At 35.6% G+C, this 17,749-nt stretch overlaps 1 protein-coding gene across 7 annotated transcripts in view; it reads left to right on the top strand.

Moving 5' to 3' along the window:
• Nrg1 (neuregulin 1) overlaps positions 1-17,749 on the top strand; it is a 1,010,326-nt gene that overhangs the window by 961,347 nt on the left and 31,230 nt on the right. For 5 of the 7 annotated variants that reach the window (XM_027939248.1, XM_027939246.3, XM_027939247.1 and 2 more), the window contains one exon: positions 15,965-16,094. In XM_027939248.1, coding sequence (XP_027795049.1) covers positions 15,965-16,094 — 130 coding nt within the window. Of the gene's footprint in view, positions 1-10,723; positions 10,764-15,964; positions 16,095-17,749 lie in introns of those variants that run through there. The other 2 variants (XM_027939257.2, XM_027939260.2) reach the window with 1 other exon arrangement.

Genomic DNA, 17,749 nt, shown 5'->3' with positions numbered 1-17,749 from the left:
TAAAAATGAAGTTGAAGAATATCATCTGTCAACAAAAGGAACATAACATCAAATGTCACTGGAAGTACTTGTTCATTTTATATAATTTATTATTGTCCCTTTCAGAAATGCCTTTTTTACTCTTTTCTCCCTTATCTCTTGCTGCATATATACAGCTTTTAAAGGATCTAGTGGTATTAATTTTGCATTGAGGTCAATCAGAGATCTTATGCAAATATTAAATATTGCACAGGCATCATAACTAAATTTAGCATTTCATTTGGAATAGTTCCTGCTGCTATAACTCCCCAAAGATGTTTATAACTCAGCATATTTATATTTAAACATTCATTTTTTATGTTTGTGCATTTCGTTGACTTCATAAAGAAATAAAAGGATGTTTTTTTTCTCACTTCAAATTCATTACTAATTGAAAATTAATTTTCCTAAGAATGATTTTGAAAAGGAGGATGAAGATAATTTGAGAGTTGAATAGAATTTGTTATGATACATGATATTTATGCAGGTGGTCATATCATTGAATTTCTGGTGACTTTTCTAATTTAGATTCAACTGTTCAGGGTTGGTTAGGAAAATTTTACAGAAAAGAGCCATTTTATTCTGAAATAGACCAAAGAATATTAGATAATGAGGACTGAGCATTTTACCTAAGTTAAGACTAAAACAGCATCGATTTGATGAACATTAGCCTTCTACCTTCTGCTAAGACCTAAAAGTGATATTTTGTCTCATTCCCTATAATACAATTTGTAAACATAGAGAAGGTTTCAGAAGGGAGTCTTGCTAGAAGGTGTAATAACCTGCAGGAAGGATGTAATTTTGCATGCTTATGACTATAAGGTCACATAAGTAGTTCTAAAATGAAAGAGACTTCTGTAATAGATATAATATGGTCCTTTCTGTCAACCTGCCTTGGAATTTGTCATGATTATCCTGAGAACACAGGCATATCTTTTAACCTCTTTCAGCCTCAGCTTCTTTACCTGTAAAAAATACAAAGTGCTACCTATTCCAAAGTGTTGTTGTGAGAACTAGAATTATTTAAAATCATAGGATGTCTGGCACATAGTAGGTATTTAATGAATACTAGTTTATTTTGTCTTAGTTAAGAATTTTTATGTCATGACTATACAGATAACTCTTGAATTTCATCTGTATTATTCCCCCCACACACACACAAAAAAGATGGGGGGACCAGAAAGAACAGAAGCAAGAGATATCATACCTTGATAATTTACAGCTGACATTATCAGGGTAGGTACCTACCAATGCAGAAGAATATGACTTTTACCTCAAAAGACAAGTCTACTGTAGAAAATGATTGTGATCCTATAATACTATACTGTGAAGTTGTGATGGTCTCTTTGGAAGATGCTTAGGAACAAAAATAGGATATTCAGAGACTACCTCCATTTTTGCAGTTATAAAAATCACTTCCCTACTTTGTTACTCATTTCTTCTGTGCTTTCCTTCTGGCCTAACTTGAAGATTACCTTAAAACCAGAGAGTGAGAAACTACACACCCAGTAGATATGGAAGTTAAGGGCATAATTAAAGCACTGTTTGGTGTTTTACTCTCAGACTCACTGGAATACGCCTTGTGATGGCTCATGTTCTAGAAATATGACTATGAAGAATGAGTTGACCTGCTTCTTCTATAATAAGAAAAGGCAACAGGAGAGTTATTGTACTCCCAGAATGATGCCACTACTTTCAAGGCTTCACATTAAGCTGGATGCTGTCCAACAGAATATACCTGCATAGTAAACCCAACATAGCTCTTTCCCTAATACTCTTTGAGACAGTGGCTTCGATGGTTTAGTCTCTCTACACTTTATAGAAACCATAACCCCAAACAGTATTTTTCTAGACATCAATTCCTGTGTCAGAAAAGGTAATGTTGATAACCCAATTCAATCCATTATAACCTTCATTTTTAAAATTGGTTTCCATTTTGCATGATATTTATAGTAGAATTTGCCTATAAAGAGCCTAGTAGCCTTAAATGGAATGGTCAGCAGGCAAATTTGCTGTTATTATTTTTAACAAAAAGTATTCAAAGTAAGGAGTGAGAGAAAGGTGAAAAGGAACTTAGCACAACTCTTCCTATTTGGCAGCAACTGTACCTGTTATTTCAACTTTTGAACAATTTGTAAGGAACTTGTCTCATCGTAAATTGTGCCTGGGGAATTGGAAATGCTACATGCAAATTCTATCTTTGGAAATCCATAAAGATCTATGCTAGCCTTATTAAAATGATTACTTCTCATCTAACTTCAAACACATCATTTTTACCTTATTAAGTCATCAAGTTTAGCTGAGCACTGAGGGTCTGTTCTTGTTATTTGGATGATAAAATGCTCCTGATCACTTTCAGTGTAGTTGTAGCTAAGCCTTCCAAGCCTCCTCTGATGTTTCCTACACTTACTTAGGAGAGTGATGGATTCCTTCTGTCTGGACCTCTGCTCCTGTAGCTCTCTGATCTCAGCACAGTTGGAACTTTGTTCTGACCTCATGCTATGCCTAGTCAGAGTTTCTTGTAAAATGGAGAAAGAATTTTATTAACTTGGACAGATCTCTTATGTCTGGAATTAGATCATTTCTGACTTCTTTCTCAGGGTTGATAAAATGGTCACCCTTGTTGTCTAGAGCCTACAGCCCTGGTTCCATAAGCCAGAAGACCACAGGGCTCAATTACTAACCCACATACCTTCTCTCTTTTGACTTTTACATAAATGTTTATGTTACCTGACTCCAGAATGTGATTCAGCAACATAGATCACAATGCCCATTCAGCAGATTCAGTTTCACTAGACATTTTCATCTAAGTTGTTCCCTGCTGCCATGCTGCTACTCTTATAGTTCCATATAGGAAATTCCAACTTCACATCAAGATTTGAAGCAACACTACTGTAAATCACAATAGCTTGAATAAACCACAATTGCTGGTCCATTCAAGGCAAACTGAGTATTCAACGAGAAGGAACAAACTAAAGGAAGTCACCAGCCCTGGGCATCAGATATACCTTAGTTGCAGTAAACCCTCCAGTGTCTAACTTTAGTCCCTGAAGACTATTACAATCTTATTGGCCTTAACAAAACGGCTATCCTAGACCTTCTTAACTTCAGACTCATTGTCTAGGTCCTATAAGTGCCACACTTCTGCTAAGCCAGCATCCTTCCTAGTCTCTCCTTTTCTTCCAAGCACCCATCAGAGACATTTTTGTTTACTTTCTCTCTGATATTCATAGGTAAGATTTAAAAAAAAAATATGTATAGCCAGCATTTTCTTGTGGCTATGACTATGGGTTTGCAAATGCCTTGTTCTGACTTTAGCAGAAATATTTTGACACTGTGCATTCATTTATAATTTCCATTCTGTTTCACCCTGGTGTTCTGCTCTTATACCTTCATATTAGTCATTTGCAACTAAAATAATACACAGACGAAATGGTCTTTTGATCCTGAAAACAAACAAATATACAAGCAACAAATAAAAACAGACAAATGGATGAAATGATGGCCACAGCAGATACTTAGAGGCTTGAATTCGGCAAAGGATAAAATCATATTTTATAAAACATTTAAAAATAATAATGTTTTAGTAGTATTGTTAACAAATGAGTCCATTTATATTCATCCTGCTTAAAATTGTATTGGACTTCATGAAAAACTAATGTCAGTTGCTTAGAATAAAACAAACAAAAAGTCTAGTAAACAAAATTGGGGGGAGGGTGGAAATAATGGATATCTTGGGTGCATTCCTACTTGTAGGGAAGAGAGCTTTGATTACAGGAGTGATGTGGTACAGTTAAGGACAAAGTAGCTTACATCCTTAGTGACCAGTGAATCCTTTAGTTCCTGTCATTTCTTCTACAGAAAACTAAAACAAAAATCAGCCTTTCAGTTAATGGGTGATGGAGCAATTTGATTTTTCCAGGAAAGGAAACCCATATCCACAGGCATGCACGCACGTGCACACACACGCACACACGCACACATGCCCACAGACGTCTCTTGCAAGTGGGGAGTTAGCTCCCATGCAGGAACCTCAGGCCAAGTCCAGCAGCTGGGATGGATCAATGTCCCCATCTGACAGTGTCTGATGACCTTTTTATGGAGAACAATATGAAAGGGCTAGGAAGGATAGCTGAATTTCTTTTTTAAAAAATTATTATTATCATGTTTTAATTCCTGGGACTTACGCAACTTCTGTAGAACAGTGACTCACTTCCCTGAGTTCCTCTGGCTTTGTTAAACATCCAAGCATTAGAGAGTTGGGTACATAGTGTCAGGCCTTTAGGAAGCCCCTGGACAGAAAAGGCTTTCTACCTATGACTGATGTCTATTCAGAGACAATTGCTTCCCTGTGATAGAATATCCAACTGGTACACCAGAAAGGTGTGAAATGAAGAAAAATCGCTCTAACTCTTTCAACAAAAATATGCTTTTTTTTTTTCAAAATTCTGCAGAATTTAGGACTTCTTAAGGAAAAAACCATGACTCAGCCAGAATCGGGGCAGAGTTTCTTCATATTTAGCAGGATCTTGTTTTTCTGCTATGGCCTTCTTTTCTGCTTAGGAATTCACCAGAACCTGCCTGTCATCTATATTCTTCCCATGGTGGGGTTCAGAATCCGTTTTAGATTCTACACAAATCCATTTTGGAAGTCAATGAATCTATGGTTTGGTGATGGTAAAATTCTTCCCCAGGTGTTGGCAGTGCTTATGTGCACCAAGGAATACAGATTCCTAGTAGGTATATCACTTGGTATTACTGCCAAGTATTTTAAAGTACTTTTGAACAAATGGCAAATCTCAGGTGAGGACATTGTGATGCTGCTCTAGAAACTCTATGGGAATATGAGGAATGAAATTGGAGAAATAGACAGAGGCTAAGTTTTGATTTTGAGTGCTTTGAATATTAGGTGGCTCTGTGGACCTGTAGCTCCCTTAGCGTGAATAGCCTTGATTCTCCTAATCCATGCTGGTCCATGTGAGAGTGTACATTACAAAGCCCCTTACTAATAATGGATGAGAATAACAAAGACCTATATTAAATGCATGCTGGTGGTATCTATTAAAATGGCTTATGTGTTGAAAGAAGAGGGGAAGACCTCAGCTTCTCTGAGTTACTACAATTCCAGGAGATGGAAATGCTTTATTGGCTGAGCTAATGCACAAAAATAGCACTTGCAGGAAAAAACTCATATATTGTAACTAATGTCCTATAGATGGACTTTCTTATTCTTCCATTTCTAATGGTGCAGGGATGGAGCCAGACAAACTGAGATAAGGCCTGGAGTCTTTGAGGATGTGCTTCCCCATGCACTTTTTCAGTTTAACTATAGCCAGGATGATTTCCATGAGGTTTTTCCAATCACAAAATGACATATACATATCAAGGCTGGATGATGAGAGGAATATGCTGAACACATGGCTCCAGTTGTTAAAAAATGTTTGCGTGATTTGGAAAAGGAGTTCAAAGTGTGCGCCTGTTTGTATCCTTTCCAGTGAGAAAAGTTTCGTGCAAACAGTAGAAAAGCAGGTGCCTGTTAAATTGGAGTGTAGAAGCTTGAAAATTTTAAACAAAAAAAAGGAAGAAAGGAAGGAAAAGAGGGGAAGGAGGGAGAAGAGAGGGAGAGGGGAAAAAAAATCACCCCAGAGTTTCAGGAAAGGCTCTTACAGACCTGATAGAGTTAATTTATTATTTTGGCCCTGTTCCTGTAAAGGCACAGGATTTGCCTATAAAATATGACCTCCATGTCTCAGACCTAAATGTATATTCTCTTTAGAGAAACAAGACCTATTATGAACTAAATATTATGAAACCATCTAGTCCTTTAGGGGACAGGACAAAAAAGAAGTAGTTTGTTTGAGGTGAAACATTTGAAAATTATGTTTTCTTGAAACCTGTTTTATTCCTATTAGGATTGGTCATGGATGAAATGTCAATACAGTATTGAAAAAAAAAGTTAGGTTTCCATGTCTTATTTGGTTACGTAGGATTTGTACAGGGAACCTAAAAGCTGCAGATACATGTTTCATAACACATCATATTACAGGGAGGGATGTTTTGCTACTCTGATCATGAACCTAGGAACAAGGAACTCCTGGGAGTTGTGGGAAAATCTATAGACTGAAATTAGCCAAGTGTTACAGAGCAAGATTCATATGCTGTGGCATGCTATTTCTGTTTCATTCCTTCATACGCAGCAACCTTTGTCCTCTGTGAGGAAAATGTTGTGCTTGTGTAAACAGAAACTGGCTATTTATGTCCACAAGCATCACACAAACACTGAATTGCAGTAATTTAGCTAAATGGTATGTAGCAATGTGTACTCCAAGGTTTTAGAGGGTTGTATTTGGAACTTTGAGGACAGCGTTCCCAGGAATATTATTCAGGCTTCTTGTCACTATTCAGAGCCACTGTCAGAGCCACTGTTCAAAGATGCCTGGCTCAGACCTAAAACACTTAAAAGATTGTGTCTATATTTCCTAGAATCATTTTTACAATACTTTTATGGAGGCTCCTTGATGCCAAGCACTGAGAGTTTAAATTATTTAAAACATTCATCAGAAATTGTTTTTTGTCATGAAGATGCTTTCCTAATGCATAAAAAACATGACTGTGTGTATAATCTGGTTAATGAACTTATCATTTCAGACCTACTCTGGTACCATCTTCATGTGTGCACACTCTGGGACTTGAACACAGAGCTGTACACAGCTAAGCACATGCTGTACATGGAGCTATACCCTCAGCCCCAGTACCATGTATTCTTAATGGAATCCTTTATATCAACAGACGTGTGGTAGAGGCAAACTAGGAAAGCGTCAGTAATGTGGGTTTGTCCCTAAAGACATTTGCACTTTCCTGATGAGTACTGAATATGGAGAATGGACCTCTTTCTACTAACATGGTGTGAATTTTCTTGATTGTGTAAAGAGTAATGAGAAAACGTGTGTCAGGCAGTTTCAATGCCTCAGAAAGAGGATCAATATAAGGTGTAAGCTACAAATGAACCCTATTTGTGTAGCTCCGAATTTTAATGTATATACATACAAAGTGATCTTATTTCTTGCTTATGATCCCTATTCTTTCCTGTCCTTATCTTGCTAGTTGGACACCCTTTCTCTCATTTAGACCTTTGGAGTCACTTCCTTACTGGTCTTCTCACCTCTATTTTCTCCCTTTCCAAAGATGAAGAATAGGCCATTAATCTTATTAGTCACAGGCCTACTCAAAAACTTAGCTTTGTGGCCTACATATTAAACCTGACTGAGTTCCATATCAGTGCTTCTCTGATATGGGTTCATTATTATTTTATAGCTTCATTAACTTCTCCTTATGTTTCCGTGTCCTAGTCAAACTGAACTGCTAACTTTCACTGAACACATTTTCTTTTCTACCTTTACAAATTTATTTGCTTTCCCCTTAACAGTGTGTCTTCTTTTCCACAGTCACAGCCCTAATTCACCCTTTCTATATATCACCCTTTTAAAATACTTCCTATTCTCCACATTTATGGTTAGATTTATTCTTTACTGACATAACTGACTTATACTTTTTGTTGCTGTGAATATCCTTTTATTTCACTGAATTTTCTTATTAATACTGATATATAATATGTCATCTACAAGTAATATTTTTCAATCTCTTATAATTCCCTAAAGTTATGTGACAGTGCTTTTTTTTTTAACTCCTGCCTTATAGCATTGATTAGAACTTTCAGTTAAATGTTGATATTTCTGATAGTCAATGTCGTTGGCTGGTTCTTAACATTCATGGAAACTCTTCTGAGAGATACAGCATTAAGCATGATTTAGGTTGTTGGCCAAAAGTAGTTATTTTTGGATGATATAGAGTATCCTTCTAATGTTACTTTATAAAGACATGTTTTGAAAAACCTGATGTCAATATTTGTATTTTTAAATTTTAAGCATAAATGAGCATAAATTTAAATGTGGACTGTACCTTTAAACATGTATATGAAATGCGAAAATACAATGAACAGCATAATGATGCCCATGTCACCTTCAGTTGCCCACTGAAGCAGTTACCAGTTTTGTTCCACTTGATCACTTTCCCTCTCACTTACTTCTTATCATTTAATAGCTACATGTGTTCATTGTGTATCTCTAAAAGATTGAGACTATTCTTTCTTAAAAAACACAACTGTGATACATTTGAAACAACAATAATTAATAATATTCTCTGAGTATTGTGATTATTTAGATTGTGATCAGATTTCCTCTAATAAACATTTATAATAGCTAGAGCCTATATCAAAATAAGATTCATACGTTATGACTCATCCCTCTCTCTTCACTTTCTTTCATGTGCCTATAGTTTGGATTTTTTCCCCTCTGTCTCTGTTTTCCCCCTTGAATTTGTTTTTAAAGAAACCAGGTTATTTGTCCTGTAGAATTCTGCACTGTCTGGATTTTACTGAGAGCATCCCTCAATGGTATATTTGAATGTGGTCCTCTGACTTAATTTATTTCCTGTATGTTTGCACTTGTATGTGGACATTTAATTAAATTCAGGTTCGCTCTGGAGGAAAGATGCTCAATAGGTAGTTTTAGAGAAATTGACTTAATTTCACTGAATGTATCTATCGAAATGACCACATGGCTTCTAAATTTTGATATGCCATGATTGTTGTTTAATTTGTTGAATAAAATAATTAATTTGCTTCATGATTTTTCTCTTTTGACCTTTCATCTGCTTTCATTTCTAAAGGTATTTTAGTGGATGAATAAATTAACCTATCTTATTAAATGTCAGATGGTAATTTCAGTAGCTGGCTGAATAACTGAATCCTTGATCATTGTTGAGTTCAGGCCTCTATTTTGATTTATTTTGTTTGTGTTTACAGTTTTTGACTAGCTAGGACACTGACAGTTTAATATTTCCTACATTGATATTACCTTCTCCCATCCAAACTGATCCCCATAGAAAATGCAGAGGATAATAAAGATTGTGAACTTTCAAAGTTAGCCTGGTGAGATCTGTAAATACATCAAATTAAGCCACTCAAATACACTGCTAATATTTGCTCTGCAGGGTAGACGGATTGTACTCCTTTGAAATAGGTATTGATGGAAACAGATTCAAGAGATAGCTTGAAAGTTTGTGGATTTCTGACTACGGAAATATTATACTTGTATAAAACTGTCCATGATTAGTAGAAATTATATAGCAGAAATATGTTTCTGGACTTGTCTTCCTAGCTAGGAAAGATTATTGGCTTTGTGAAGAATAAAATGTAGCTTTCTTGTTGTAACTCCACCCAGGCAATTATCCAAAGATATTCTCCTCTTCCTTGAAAAGCTATGACATCCTTTAAGACATCTGTGTTATTGTGATATTGCTCTCTAAGAAGCAGTAGAGTAGAATGATTAGACTATGTCCTAAATAAAATGTTCTGTCAGAGAAAAGAAAGAAAAACCCAGAAACTTTTATGTGTAAGAAATAGCCTTTCCTGATGATCTTTTTTCCTAGGGATAACACTGTCTAATGATGCCAAATCATTTGTTCAGCAGCTGCTGGGAATTTAGAATCCACTTTCTGTTTAGTTACAAATTACATCAATGTTACAGAAAAAAATATAATTTTGTTTTATGAGGAGAAACACCCAAAGGTCACTTTCATTCTGCTGAAGAAGGAAGAAATAATATCAGAGGCTTCCCAAAGAACTTGTAAGGGAGAGAGATATGTAAAGTCAGGCTTATTAACCTGCTTCAGACCCAATATGCATTTGCCAAAACAAAAGATAAGCATTTCCTAATTCACTTAGGTTGTGACCTTGGCCAGCCTTCCCCTGTGCACATTTGTGAATTGTTGGCTAAAGGGATTTCATTAAAGACTGCAGAATTACTCTTTTGAGATGATCTGTATCCTCTTTTAAAGTATAAAATAAACTATAAAATATGCTCAGGTCTTTTCTAGTCCCACAATTCTGTATGGGTTTAAGTGGTCAAAAACCCAAGTTCATCAGTTAAATTAGTTAACCTGCCATCTTGCAGGTAGTCTACAAACCCCTAGTGCTTCCAGCTTAGAGAAAAGCCCATGAAATCAGATGCCCTAATTCTGCTTTTGAAAGTTCTGGTTCCACTTATGGTGTCTCAGGAAAATTCTTCTTGGTTTTCTCTCCACCCCCAACCTTTTGCAGTGTTGGGGATGAAACCCAGGGCTTTGCACATGCTATGCATGTGCTCTACTTCTGAGCTCTATTCCCTAAGACCCCCTTTGGTTTCTTCAGCAGAGTTCAATATAAGGGAGGTAAAGAGAAATGGATTATTACTTTCAGTTACAGTTTGGGCTCCAACTCTGGAAGGATGTCTTTTGTCACCTCCTGTCATTTTTTTTCCCCCTTTCAAGTACCTATTTGCTATTCAGCAAAGGATTGAATTACTGCACGGAAATAAGTGCCAACTCAGAATGACAGTGCTTCAGTGGTTCTTAGTCTGGCTCTGACTTTCCCTTTGGAAAATTAATGACTGCACCTATCCTTTCCTTGGCATCTAGAGAAGCCTCACGAGGTAGCACAACCTTTCCTACTCAGCTTCTGCTCCAGAGCTGCGCTTCAGGAGCCACCTAAACATTCTTCACACTGGGCAGGTGCTTTTAGTACCTAATTGTGGAGGAGCCATATTCTGAGCAAGAATAATCATTTTGGATTTTGTTTTTAAACTGAAAAATCAAAGTGCAAGAAAGCATGCAGATTTCTAAATACATAGGCTTTGAAGATATCACAGGTAAGGCTAAAAAAATCCATAGTTTTGCAGTAATTAGCTGATTAATATCAGTATATTAAAAATGTGTATGTTTCATTGAGAAAATTGTGTAGTTAATTTCCTGCAAGAAAAATATTAAGAATTGTCCTAAAAATTAGTTCACCAGGAAAGACATGCTGGCCATCTCATGATGGCTCCTTGGGTATAGGCTGTTTTTTCATGCTAATTCCTGCTAATTGTCAAAGAAGAAAAGAGTGACTTCTTATCAGCAATTTTCTTTTGTGTAATGGTGTTGGTCTATTGATGTTGTCTACTTCACTGATAAGGAAATCACCATTTAAAACAAGCAAGGAAGTAAGTCATCCTTTTTCAGCATTACTTGATTTTTTTTTTTTTTAGCCTGTCTTGAGAGGAAAAAAACCTGTCACTCTGCAGGAAATACTGTGTGGTTTAACGGGGAAATAATTAACAATAGGCAGAGAATACTTTATTATTAAGTTTTTATTATGGGTAGTTACAAAAGTGTGTGAAAGTATGATTTCTGTAATGTTATAAACAAAGTTTATATCATGTAACATATACTGTGGACATTACACTACTTTAAAATATGTTGTAGTTTTTAAACTGTTATAATAACATACATTATTATAGGTATGCTTAATTCATGTAACTTGGAAATTCAGTGATAAGTATTATAGAATTATATAGATTTTGACAGTCCAAAATAATCATGTAACTAAGATGTTAGTTTTCTCTCTTACATTGTTTCTGAGTTTTATAAACAAATTTAGTGGTTATAAGTGGCTGAGAGGCAGTTACAATAAAGTTAATTTAGAGTAGGTTACTGATATTTCTTAGTGTTTTACTATTATTCAGTGATTCTCCTTCCAAAATAGGCCTTCTTGCTTCACATTTTGCAGAATTATTAACTAAGAAACAACACTTGAGACTTGATTTTGTAAGATTCCAGAATCTGGACTGAATTTTTTTTTTCCTTTCACTGTGCAATATTGATGTCATTAATTATAGTAATTGTAGCATGTATCTGTGCATACACAGTGTTGCAAGCAATGTAATTTAACCAATCTCACAGCAACACTGTGGGTGTCTCACTTGTGCTGCTGAAGTTACTGACGCAGGTCACCAAGCAGGAATCACAAAGCTAGTATTGTCACTTATACTTGATTCTTAAGATAAGTAGCTTCAGTGTTCATTTCATTACATCTTATCTACAAAGGTTCCCTTTTAGGGTCATTGTTTCAGAATTTTTAACTCTAGTAACTTTACTTGTCACCATTATTTCTTGCCCGTAATGGGCAGTCTATAAAGAAGGGTGGTAGGGAAGAGAGGAGGAGGAAGGAGGGAAGAGGGGAAGAAGAGAGGGAGGAAGGAAGGGAGAAAGTCAGGCTAGAAAGAAAGAAGAGGGAGGGAAGAAAAGGAGGAAATCCTATGGTTCCTACATTATCTTAATCCCCAAATCCTCAGCTAAGAGAACTGTCCTATCTCCTTGGGGAAGATCACTTGTCCTGATCTGTGCTAGGGAGACAAACCAGGACTGGAGTCAAAAGACATTCTTTGCTAATAATTTAACACTTTATATATTCTTTCTTCCTTACAGTATTGTAGTCTCTAACCTACCAAGGAAAGTGTGTTTGAGATAAAAACTTAATACAGATGGCAAACATAAAAGTGATGGAGTCATGTTTAGCAGTATTCTTAATTGCCATTCATTTAGCACTGATTAGAAGATAACACCTAAATTGTGTCAAACTACTCATAAAGCAGAGGGATACTGGGTTTATTAAGCAATGAATAAGCAACATCTATTTCACTGCCTTCTCTGAACAACTACTGGGGGTCATCTTTTATACACTGAAATGCATTCTATCTGTAAAATTTTTAGCTTTATCTCTAAAATCTCCTCATAGCTCCACCAGGAAAAAAAAATGGTGTTTGCATAGTTTGCTTTGTTTATTTCTTTGTGTGGGGGTAGAATTATCAAATGGGAACTGACTTAGTAATATAGTGTATATAAGCCAAAGAGAAAGGACACCACTGGAAAATTTATAGACTTGTTAGGACTAACAACACAACAGCACACTGTGTTCAACTAAGGAGAGGAGAAAGAAACCTGGCAGAAATCTGAAATGTGTGTGTACAGCACCATCTCTATCCTGGGTTCTTCTGACAATCACAGCTTTTTCTTGTGCTTGGCTGTTGGCTCACAGCAGCTGTATCCACTCCATTCACACTTTGCATCACCTGGGAGTCAATTGCTGCTTTGCAATTCGTGACTTTGTTTTTTTTTTTTTAAATCTCAAGGCTGCTAAGGGATAAAAAGTGCTAAGCACCATCGTCCATGGTGTGTGAGATAGTTGCTACTTCATTTCCCTCTAAGAATCATTTTTACTATCAAATGTTCCCATTACTACTTTAAAGTGATGATCTTAAATTTTTTCAACAGAATATGTCAGAGCTAGATGCTTCAGGATTGCTTCATAAAAGGATAATCATTTCAGGGAGAATCATTTTTTAAAGAACAAAAAATAGTTATTTCTAATTTTAACATATAGTTATTAGTCTTATTTTGATAATACCGCAAGATCAGCAAGTGTAAGGAATAAGGATGTTATATCTGTCTCTTGTGTATTTCCTGGCTAATTTTTATTGTTAGTTTAAAATTTACATGTAGTGTCTGCATTCTGGGGTGGGAAGTTTCCCTTTGTTTTTAGTAAAAATCTTGGGATGTTTTTGGGAAAGAGCCTGTTTAGTGTCTGCTGCTCAGTTGGGTAAAGGAAATTCCTTAGCAACCTGTCAGGGATTCAAATGCCACTAGGGTTTCCTTGAGGTTCAGCATCCCTCTGCAGGAGAACATGGTGACAGCACGCTGCAGGTGGTCGCTTCAGTGCTGTTGCCTAGGGCAGAAAAGAGACCCAGCCCAATTTGTCTTTGCAAGGAATGCTGTCAGCAGTTGAAAGTCTTAAGCACAAAACCTGACCCAGTTAAGGCAACCTGCTCCCTAATATCTTTTAAAAGCAGTTGCCATGGATGAAAATATTGATACATAGCACCTACATAAACAGTTTTTCACATGAAGATATATTATGTTAAAATTAAGTGCTGTGTGATATATCCTAATGCTGTCTGTTCTATGATTTCACAGACTAAAAGATGCAAATTACATTCCCCTCATTCTGATACAGATGTTAAAGTATAGCTGATAACAGATGATAAAATCACCTCTCTCCTCACAGTCCTTCATACCTTGTTTGGCTGGTAGACCTGTAAAGGACATTTACAAACTCAGATTGAAAAGGATAAGAAACATTCTTTTTGTTAGAGTAACTAAAAAATTGACCTGGGCTTGGAATGTATGTAGCTCAGTGATAGAGTGGTTGCCCAGCATGCATAAGGTTGTGGGTTCAAACCCTAGCTCTACACAAACAGTAAATAAATAATAAAATAAATTGATGCATACATACACACATATAAATGCATAAATAAATAAAATTGTCCCAATTCTTTATTTTTGTAGTAATGTTTCAAGAATAGCAGAATATCATGCATCTTTGAAACACCAGATATCCATTGTCAAGCTTTTTTTTTTTTGATTGTTGAGTGCCAAAATAAAAATTCATCTCTGCTTACCCATTTATACTTGCTATTATTCACTGAATACTAGTTTTGTGCCAATTCCTTTACCTGGATTACTTATAATCTGTACAAAAATTCTCTGAGATTGTCATTGCCCCTATGTTCTACATGGGGAAACTGTGCAGGCTCGGGATACAAAGCTTGTAGAAGGGCTTTGAAGCACAGTCCAAGTTATTTTGACTGTCCTTTACTATTGCTCCTAGCACAGGAAACAAAGAGACAGGATAGCCTATGAGTAACTAAGAAACTAAATATTTAATCAGATGTTGAGTATCCTGAACACTAGAATAAAAACCAAGAAGGCACAAGAAATTAGGTTAAATGTCACAATAAAATGTGGACTTCTGATGGAAATGGAAAAAGAAAAGCAGAAGTAAATGGAAAGTCAGTATATGACAGGTCAAGTAAACCTAAACAAGAGAATGTGAAACTCATGCAAATATAATCGGAAATTGGTGAGGAAGGCGAGACATTAAAAATGTGTAGGAATGACCCAGGAGATAAAATAAAATGTCTCAATGTGAACTTTTTTTTTTTTCTTGAAAAAATAGAGTCTTTGGTGGCTTGTTGATGGTTTTGCTTCTGATCTGACAATATCAATCTTTAGCACTATGGAAATTAGACTTTTTCTGGTTGAGGCTGAGCAGTGTCCAGTTCCCAGCAATATAAGTGGGGAGAAGTCCTGATACTAAAATGCCCTTCCACCTTCATTTACTCTGTCCCCTCAATGATGCAGGCAGCCTTTTCAACTTCATTTCCATGTAACTGTGAAGTTTAAGAAGTAAATGTGCAGTTATCACATGAAGATGTTAAAGACAAAAATTAAAGGCTTATTTCTGTATTCCTAATTCAAGATACTTTTGTAGTGCTTTTTTTTTTACATTTGTAAACATATTTATACTGTCTCTGTTTCTGCAAAAAATGCATTGGCAATCAAACATCAAGCAGACTTTCAGAGTAGAATAGAAATAATGAAGAGAATGTCTTCAGAGTTGTATGTTAATATATAATATTAAGTTAATATTTTTTTCATTTGGAACACACAAACCACCTTATTTTTTTTTGCTATACATTGTCAAAAACACCCATAAAGTATATATATATATATATATATATATATATATATATATATATATATATATTAAGCATAGTTTCCAAAATAAATACTTTGCCAATTCATTTCCATTAAGAAGATTGAGCTTCATAGACATAACTTGATACCTTGCCTCTGAGTCTTCCTGGAAAATGAATTTTACTTGGCAACAAAAGAGTTTCTCTTTTCTAACTACCTTAGAAGGTATAATACTATATGTAAAAATTGTTGATCCTCTTTTCCTACTTAATTAGAATCCAATTAACTTTGTAATTACATGTTTGTCGTTTTGCTTTGTATAATTATACCCAGAAAGCACTTTACTACTTTCTCTGTTTTTTTGTCAAATCTGAAACCAGTGAAGTCCACTGTATCTTATATGTACTGTTCCTTTGAAGAGAATTTAAGGTGAAAGGCTGCTTAGAAGGGGCCAGAAACAGATGTGAACCTTTCCTCTTCTTTATCTCTTATCCAGCCACGTCTACATCTACTACCGGGACCAGCCATCTTGTCAAGTGTGCAGAGAAGGAGAAAACTTTTTGTGTGAATGGAGGCGAGTGCTTCATGGTGAAAGACCTTTCGAATCCCTCAAGATACTTGTGCAAGTAAGAAAAGAAACACTCTCTGTGGCTCATATCCATAGCTTCTTATTCTGGATGATTCCATGTCTCATGATGTGGATTGTTGCTTCTTTTTCTAATTTCGTTGCATCCTTTTGATTAATGCGGTTTTATTTGTAGAGTTTTTTGAAACAGTCACACCATTTGTTATTTCTTCTGTTATATCCAGAATTGTTTTTTGCTTTTTTTTCAATGTGTGCAGAATTTTATTTTTTTGTGTTTGGTTTTGGGTTTCTTTGGCCTTCATATCTGTCATGTTGCTTTTCCCGTGGTTTTGTGGTTTTCCTCATTGTTACAATGAGATGTGCAAATATCACTGGGGGCTATAACTTTGATACCTACTTCTCCATCCAATGTATGAATGGAGCTGTAAGATAATATTCCTCTCTTACTCCAGTGATCACCTGCAAAATGAGTAGGACAACTAAAGGAAGCAGAAGTACAGAAGGTTCTTTATTAACATATCTGTCAAACTTGGGAATATCTTGTTCCACAACTATAAAAAGATGAACATTAGGTCTGTATTAATAGTGGGGAAAAAAATCATTACATGTGTTCAGAAATGTGCTCAGTGTGTGTGGCACCACTATGTGTAGCAGGCAGTGTTCTTTCACGCACTGCTATCATCTATGGATATGTCTAGATTGTCCCTTTCTTCTAATGACATGCACCATTAAGAAGGATCAAATTTATTCTTTCTTATCAGGAAGCATAAAACAAAGATATTGTCAGTGCATTAAACGATTAAATCTTACATTAAAAATTAATAAGGCCTATTAAAATACCTATGTTTATTGGGTCATGCATTTCAGGTCTACTCTTCATATGTATTTTATATGTAGTATGTGGACTCATAAGTTGATATTGGTAAAATGTGCTTCTTATTTTATTAATATGATGAAAAATATATTTATTTTGCTGTTTACCAATAGCTATGTCCCCAAAGCAAAGTGTTTTAAAAGCAGTTCCTTTAAAAAATGTAGTGTAGAACATCTAACACATTTTGTAGGCAGTTCATAATTCAAACATGCAGTGTGTACATTGTTCTAAGAGTAATGATGTTTGTCCTAAAGAAGGAAAAATAAAAGCAGTCTCTTGCTCTAGAATTTTAGCAGGTGACTTAAAGGTTGACAAGGAAGAGCAAATCTTTTAGTAAGGCAGTTGAGCTCATAAAAAGAACAGCTGGCATAAAGGAAAAAAGCATAGGAAATAGGTAATAAGGCCTGTTATACTATTACAATGCAAATATTGTATTCATTTGAAGAAAGCTTAATTATATTTGTTAGTAATAAAGTGCATCAGAAAAGACATTTGTTTCAAAATTTAATACCAAACAAAAATGCTGTTTTGTAAGAAATGTTTTAATGTCCCCTGAGCTGTCAAAATAGTCATCTCTCTAATGTGTCCCAGGGGAACTGGTGGCTGTGAACAAGAATCTTCCAGAACTGTTGTTTTTTTTGCCCCCAGAGTTGGTTGTTTGTTGGTTTTGTTTTTTTTTTTTTTAAGAGTAGAAGCAGTACCAAGAGAGGACACATTCTGGTGATTGTACAGCTGATTTTATCAATGAAGACAGACAATTTACAAAAGCAAATAGAACATGTTAGGATGAATACAAGAGTGCTAGAAGTGTAAGATTCTAA

Source organism: Marmota flaviventris, chromosome 3, assembly GCF_047511675.1.
Source record: "Marmota flaviventris isolate mMarFla1 chromosome 3, mMarFla1.hap1, whole genome shotgun sequence".
Lineage (NCBI taxonomy): Eukaryota > Metazoa > Chordata > Mammalia > Rodentia > Sciuridae > Marmota > Marmota flaviventris.
This window is presented reverse-complemented; position numbering and strand designations above follow the sequence as displayed.